Below are 7,451 nucleotides of genomic sequence, written 5' to 3'. Positions count from 1 at the left end.
GGCCAAAATGTTCCGATTCAGTCCCATCAGACCACAGAACTTCCTTTCACTTGACCTTAGAGTCTTCTACAAGCTGTTTGGTAAATTCTAGTGAATATTTAATGTTTTCTTCAACAGTGACTTTCTGATTGCCTCTCCCATAAAACTCAGTCTAGTGAAGAACCGGCATCAGTTTTATGCTCAGTCTCTCCCATCTCACCTGCTGGAGCTTGTAGTTCCATCAGAGTGGTCACAGGTGTCACTCAGGGCTTCTCCAACTCCATTTTGCATTTGTAAATTTGTCATGAAGAGACCACCAGCACGATATAATGGTTACTTGATAAGTACATGGGGAAAGGCAGAAAATTTAAAACATTTAGCTTTATGGCATCGTGGTGTGCAGAGACATTATGAAAGCTGATTCCTCCTCTTTTGTTTGCAGTTTTGGCAGCTGTACAACTCAGTGACCCTGTTTCGCTTAGCCCGACATGAGGACTGTAAGGAGTGGCAGGTAAGAATCACACCGATGGGTACACAAAAACCTGATGTTAAACGGAACTCCTTCGTTTAAACTTATCTAACTTTTGTGCATTTTCCTGTCTGCTGTGAAACTTTTTATTTTGAGACCTAATCAGAGCTGTTAGAAAAGATGACGTGGTAATCAATCAAACTTTGCTTATAAAGCAGATTTCATTAAAACAAAGTGCTATACAGCAGAAAAACAAACAAATTAAGAAACAAACAGTCAAGAACCAATTATATAATACCGTATTTTTCAGCCTATAAGTCAGTGTTTTTGCATAATTTACATGCACTACTACTTATAGACCGAAGCGACTTATTTATGGATTTTCTCCCATATTTATAAACCAATTTTTGGTTGAGATATGACCATTTTCATTCATTCTGACTGAAAATATTGAACACTACCATTTTCAGCCACTAGATGGCACTCGGATTTGTATGGCATGCCGTTGTATCATGTAACGGGTAAAAGTGGCTATTTACCTCATGAGACCCAAGCTCTGGTTTGTGATGCATTTTTCATATCTACTAGATATTTGTGATTAGATGGACCTGATTTATAGCTAAAACTTCCTCTTCGAACAGGAAGTTGTATTTTGTTACATGGTTATGACACACTTTTGTAAAAAAAAAAAAGTCATCAGATGGGGACATTTCGCTGCGCCGCCCCGGCGAAATGCAGCTAATTTGACCATTGAAGTGCATTTATTAAGTAAAAGTTCAACTTAGACACAACTTTCCTAAAATGTCGAGCAAACAATTGTTTTTAGGTGGTGATCTTGTTAAATTTTGAAGAAATGCGCACGCGCTTCCGCGAATTGTGTTTTGAAAATGCAGCTGATTTGATCATCAAAGTGCGTTTTATTAAGCAAAAGTTACACTGAGACCCACCTTTGCTATAATTTCAAGCAAACAAATAATTGTTTTTAAGTGTTAATCTTGTTAAATTCTTGTTAAAGTCCTCCCGTGCACGCTCACGCCATTTGGCAGCCAATCGATTTTTGGCACAACACCGGCCCACGTTTCCAGGTTGTCAGTGGTGACGCGCAACAAACGCAACGCATCGGCGGTGACGCATAATACATGCGACTTATACGGCAAAGCAACTTATTTATTGATTTTTCCACTTTATTAGACATATTTGAACAGATGTGACTTATAGGGCGGAAAATACGGTAATATAAAATAAAAAATTAAAGTGTCTAAAACAGAGAAATATTTAATAGAAGTTTGGTAAAAGTTGCCTCTTGATTTAAGAGTAAAAACATTATGAATTCAGTTAATTATAATGTTATTAAAGGGGATAAATGTCAAGTATTACCGAGCTTTGTTTTTGTCCAAATGAAGTACGTTTCTTTGTTTTCAGGTGTTCATGCTGGCGCTGACTTTCCTCGTCCTCTTTCTGGGAAATTTCCTCACAACGCTAAAAGTCGTCCACCAGAAAGTTCTAAGAAGCGACAACATGCAAAAGAATGACTGAACATACCTCAAACTGTCTGCGACACTTCAGGAGGCCAGTGATTATGAATGAAACACGCACAATCGCTTGATGTACTGACCACAGAATGATCGGGCCGAGAGGAGGCGACGCCGAAACTGCCGCTTCCCTCAGGCGTCGATGCAGCAGCGGCGTCTAGCCAAAGTTTCCTTCAGACATGCTCTTACTTTCTGATGACGTGATGTTGCCGTGCGATGCGAAACCGTGTGAATGTTCACCAGATGAGCAGCTTCTTGCTTTAACCCGTGTATAGAAAATGTGTTGAATGGTGTTCGTGTCGGTGCATGAGTTTCAGAGAGCCTTTGTTCAAATCATATGCAATTCAACGAGGACAAGTAGCAGAACAGAACATCGTTTGCCTTTCAGGACCTAATGCAGCGTGCATACTTCTGTGAAGTAGTAACAGTCAAACCTGCTCAGGGTCCTGTTCGCTTCATCTTTTGAACTTCCCAAATTTTATGTCGTTCTCAAGCTGCCATTTTATTTACAAGCTGGTTAGTGCAGTAGTTGACTGATTTTGGTCCCAAACGTTAAAAACGCTGATAATTGACCGCTTGTAGATGACGTAAGGGACAAAACAAATCATACTTCTCTTGTGTTTACAGTCGGAGGCAGCTTTGTTCGACAGAAAACCAGGACAAAAAAGGGAATCCAGCGGTGTTTCTCCTGTCAGGTTGAATGTTTAAAAAGCCATAACTGTTTGGTACACTTGTCAAAAACTATAAGAAGATGCGTCTAAAAAAATAGCATGCTTCCACTAATGATTGAGCCACTGTCACTAAGAAGTATTTCACGGGTGGAGGAAGGCAATGAAATGACGGTCAGATAGTTCTGCAAGCTGTGCATAAAAATGAGCGGTGACTTTTCAACAAAACAACAAAATGATGAATTTAACGCCTCACAGTGCGGCTGCACACCTTGTTGGTTGCACTTCACTGAATGTGTGTTCTTTCTCACAGCTTTCAAGTCAGTTTGGTTTCCCCAACAGTCGCTGCCCAGTGTGTCGATGAGAATTGGGTCTCACCGATGAGTTTAATCTTGTCCAAGAAGGAGAAGCCGTGAAATGATTTATCGAATTCGTATTTAAACCTTTTGCCGTTTTTTTGAATTTGCGCATACGGTGCCCATTTTGTTACACGATGTCGCTAAAATGCTGCTAGTAGCAAAGTTACTGTAAGACGACAACAAGAAAACAGCTTAAAGTCCTGTTATTTTTCTAATTCTGATCAACATGCCAGTATACTTTATTATTAAACCTTTGTATATTTAACAAATCCGTCACTGCAGTTTTCTTTTTCATGCACGTTTATCCAAAACGCTGCCTTATTCCCCATCGGGGGAGGAATAAAAGCCGTTTAGAAAACCGTAGCATTGAGTCATGACACTTTGCTTTGTTTATTGAGGGAATTTTGAAGCATATGTTCAAAAAAAAGAAAAAGTTACATTCAATATGAAAGCTGCCAGAAAACACAAAACAACACAATGTCCTCATTTTCATAAAGCCGTTATCAGTTTGGAGACTTTATAGGAGGGGGGTCAGTAACACAAGGCAGTGGCCAGTTTTTCTTTGTGTACAAATGTAAAGAAAAGGTAAAAAGTCACAAATAAAACGTGCATTTTCAGATCATGTGCAGCCAGGGTGCTAATTCTCCACCTTTAGGGGGCGCTGTTGGCAAAGCTAAGAGTCCAGCTGTAGCTGTATCAACAACTTCCCCAAGTTTATTTTAATACTTTTGAAGCTACTGCACCATTTTGAAGTCCCACAACTCGAACTGCTTTTATCCATTTGTTTAAGCTGTTCTTCAGAACAATTCATATTCAAGATTTACAAACTAGCAGTTCAGTTTTCTCCCAATAAATAAATGCTTTCCATGGACAACTTGCTGTCATTTACATACAGTGCAAAATACTGTTTTACAAAAAGAATAAAAGTGACATTCAAAGAAGTTTCAAGTTGTATGCAACTTGAATAATTGTCTTTCCTGTTGCGTCATTCAAGGAAGCCTGGCTGGGACCAGTGGTCACATCTGTCCACTCCAAATGTGAGCGAAGATCCTGAGCAGCAGTCGCCTTGTGGCTAAAGTGGGATACCCGGAGAGTCCTTCTATTTTTTTATTTATTTTTTAATCTTCACAGAACAACACATTTCTTCTTCCGCTTGTGGTTCTTCTGTTTACGGCTGAAGGCCAGAGCTCTTTTTGTCGCCTCCCGGAAAACGTCTTCCACGTTCTCCTGATATTTAGCCGAGCACTCGAGGTAGAGCTCCGCGTTCATCTGCTGCCGGGTCTGCTCACCCTACACCCAAACACACCCAGACTCTTACCACGGGAACTTCAGGAAATGCATTTATGTGTCTTGGTTTCAGTGCAGAAAATGTCTGCACCAACTGTTTTCTTACCTGGATGTAGGTTATGGGAGCCAGATTCAAGGCCTTCAGCCTCCTCGTACCCTCCTTATCCTTCCTGAGGTCAGTCTTGCAGCCGATCAGGATCACCGGCGTGTCCCCACAGAAGTGCCTCACCTCTGGATGCCACTGGATAAACAAGATTTAAGAAACAAAGGTTTCCCCAGGCTTGATTGACTTATCTGATTGCTTTTGTTCTTGCACCGTTGAACGATCACAACAAGCATGTCTCACGCCACACGGGACTTAAACGCAGCCAACGTGTCAGACTCTCGTCAATCATTTACCGACGTCGAAAGGCGAACCAGAAATTCCACTTGGGTGGTTTTGTAACACGTTTGACTCTGCACAATGCGTGGGACAGGCGTGTACCTTTATTGAAACATTCTCAAAGCTGGTGGGGTTGGTGACGTCGAAACAGACTAAAACCAGATGGGCTTCCTGGTAAGAAAGAGGCCGCAGTCTGTCGTAGTCGTCCTGTCCTTCGGAGACAAAAACATGGAAGTATATAAACCTGATCGATAAGGCGTTTGCTGCACAAAGCACTTTCTGATGCATTGTAATGATGCAATGACTGCAACAAGGCTGCGGGTGAACTCGTAGAAACCACATCCTGACTTCAGCTTCCCTCTCTGCTCATGGAGCGGCACTTGTTCAGAAGATAAGTGGACCGACGTGTTTAACACCCCAAACAAAGAAGGTCGTTTTCAAGCCTGACCTTAATGCATGTCATGTTTCATTAGACGCTGCAGATCTGCTTTTGAGCGTTTGCATTGAAGGATGCTTTTTAGTGGAAGAGGAAATGAAGTTCGACACCTAAGCCTGTTGTGAAAACAATATTGGGCGGGACTCATTTTTAGCATGTTTTAAAGAAGAGAACGTGTTATTAGGCTGGTTCTGTGATGTCTGGGTTGTAAATTATGAGTTCCTGAAAGATCTGACACGAATGTTAAACTTTTCAACTTCCCCCTGCGTCTGTTGGTTCTCTAACAACAAGACTTGAACTCTGCAGAATTAAATTATGATTTTAAACCAATGTATGTTTGCTTTCCAATCAGCATGACTCTTTCTCTTTTTGTAGAAAAGTGATGCACTGGGAGTCAAATTCAACACGGCGGCGTTTTGCTTTTCCCTCTTTCTTACCAGCTGTGTCGTACAGGTTGAGTTTAATCTCTTTTCCTCCAAGAGAAACGGTTTTGACATACTTTTCAAACACTGATGGAGCGTATTTCTGTTTGGACACACGAGAAAAAGATGAGCTTTTTTAAATTTTCATCATAAAAACACTAAGGAGGCACTAAAATGTAATGTTTTATAGAAAAATGGTTAAGTCTTGTGACATTATTTGCGAACTCATTATCCAAATCTTGCATCTGTTTCACAACACAAATTAATGTCTAGATTTATATATGTGCTCCTCTTACCTCTGGAAAATCCCCTTTGGCGTAAACCATCAGAAGAGATGTTTTCCCGCAGCCTCCGTCCCCAACTATCACAATTTTAAGTTCCTCTCCCTGTTTTGTGTTGCCATGGCCGGGCCCGGCACCGTTTTGTGTCATTTTCTGCCTCTGAGCAAAGTCAAACAGGGGCCAGGCAGGACGAGGCAGAAGATGCTGCCTCCAGATTTAAGTCTTACGAGTGAAAATCTGCTAAATGAACATTTGGGATGGCTGAGGTCTGAGAAACGCAGCAGAACTCATGGTTTAGGTGCCTCAGTGCTCACCGCTTCCTGTTCCTGTCATTCTGACGTTGTTTCCAGCTGAGCCCCCCCACCCTCCTACACTTCTCTCCTGTCCCATCATAAGGCTGCACGCTGAGGTGCACATATGAAGCTACAGAGTCTGACTGCACCTACTTCCTCCTCTGCAAGTGTTTGCTCGTTTCTTTCTGGGTGTGTGCATCGATGAAGAGACTGCCTCCACAAATGGGAGGGAATTGGACAAAAAAAAAAAAAAAAAGGATGAAGCAGCTTTTACACAAAAAGGCCTCACTCCTGATTTCCTCTCAAATCATGAATGTGTGGATCAGACCTTATAAAATTCAAACCATTTGCCCTAACGAATAAACTATTTTAAGATGGGACAAACGATGGAAATCTTTTAAGCGTTTATCATCATGTTTTTGAGTTAAGACCTCGTTTTGTTGATTTAAAACTTAAGAATTAAAGTTTATTCTTGCTCACGTCACTCGTGACATGGAAAAGTCAAGCTCCAGAACAAGTTATTCTCTCCTCCCATCCCTCAGAGCAAAAAAAAAAAAAAAAAAAAAGGCTGGAGCTCATCTTGCACTAGAACAAACAAGTCTCACCAGGACGGATAAGAGATAAGTTATCAGGCTTCGCGTTGGATTTTTGATCTGTTAAAACACCAGACAACTAGGACGGGTTGGCCTCATAGATTGTTTTTTTTTTTACTTCTGACTTGCTATGGATGCCTGAAATTTTCCATTAGCCAAAGGATCAAATCACCAAGGATCTGTGAGCGTTTTAATCTGTGACGAGTGCAACATATATTCATGTCGCCTCCGATTGTGTAGTCAGCATGATTAAAATACATTAAAATTGTGTCATTTGTTGCTTTTTTTTTTGTCACCAAGTCGCTGCAATTCAACCTGAAGTAGGCAGCAAAGTCAAACTGAACAAAAATACAGGATATAGGTGATAAATTGAACAAGATGGCATTTTATTGAGCTTTTTAACCACATAAATGTGCACATTTTTGTCGCCTGTTCACAAATTATAAACTGCTCCCTGCACATTTGGCTTCATATGGACTACAACCTAACTTAGTATAAATTTAAAAATAGAAAAAACAAGAAATATATTACAGTATTTAGACATCTCACCAACAGCAAAAGACTAAATCACAAGCCACACTGTGGGACATTTCCACTACAAAAAGCCAGTTTTTAACAAAAGAAAATTAGCACAAAAAAAAAAAGGATTCTTAAATTGATTAAATTCAATTTCCAATCAATAACCTGAGCTGTGGTGTGGAAAAAAAAAAACAGGTTCCTGTCTAATAAAGATTACAAACGTGCTTTGAC

At 40.5% G+C, this 7,451-nt stretch overlaps 2 protein-coding genes across 2 annotated transcripts in view; one reads left to right on the top strand and one right to left on the bottom strand.

Annotated features, from left to right (window-relative positions):
• tmem120b (transmembrane protein 120B) overlaps positions 1-2,064 on the top strand; it is a 123,105-nt gene extending 121,041 nt beyond the window's left edge. Inside the window, exons 11-12 of the mRNA XM_037691841.1 lie at positions 422-490; positions 1,871-2,064. Of these exons, the coding sequence (XP_037547769.1) occupies positions 422-490; positions 1,871-1,984 (183 nt within the window). The 3' untranslated portion in view covers positions 1,985-2,064. The remainder of the gene's footprint in view (positions 1-421; positions 491-1,870) is intronic.
• Positions 2,065-3,635: 1,571 nt separating this feature from the next.
• Positions 3,636-6,411, bottom strand: rhof (ras homolog family member F). Its single transcript, XM_037692283.1, has 5 exons — positions 5,831-6,411; positions 5,550-5,637; positions 4,779-4,888; positions 4,401-4,535; positions 3,636-4,297 (listed from the first exon to the last, which is right to left on the bottom strand). Exons 1-5 carry the CDS (start codon positions 5,963-5,965, stop codon positions 4,133-4,135), a joined length of 633 nt encoding a protein of 210 aa, XP_037548211.1. The 5' UTR covers positions 5,966-6,411; the 3' UTR covers positions 3,636-4,132.
• Between the last annotated feature and the right edge of the window lie 1,040 nt (positions 6,412-7,451).

Source organism: Nematolebias whitei, chromosome 18 (genome assembly GCF_014905685.2).
Source record: "Nematolebias whitei isolate Nwh7 chromosome 18, NemWhi1, whole genome shotgun sequence".
NCBI lineage: Eukaryota > Metazoa > Chordata > Actinopteri > Cyprinodontiformes > Rivulidae > Nematolebias > Nematolebias whitei.
The sequence above is the reverse complement of the archived record's forward strand: the minus strand, read 5'-3'. Positions and strand labels throughout refer to the sequence as shown.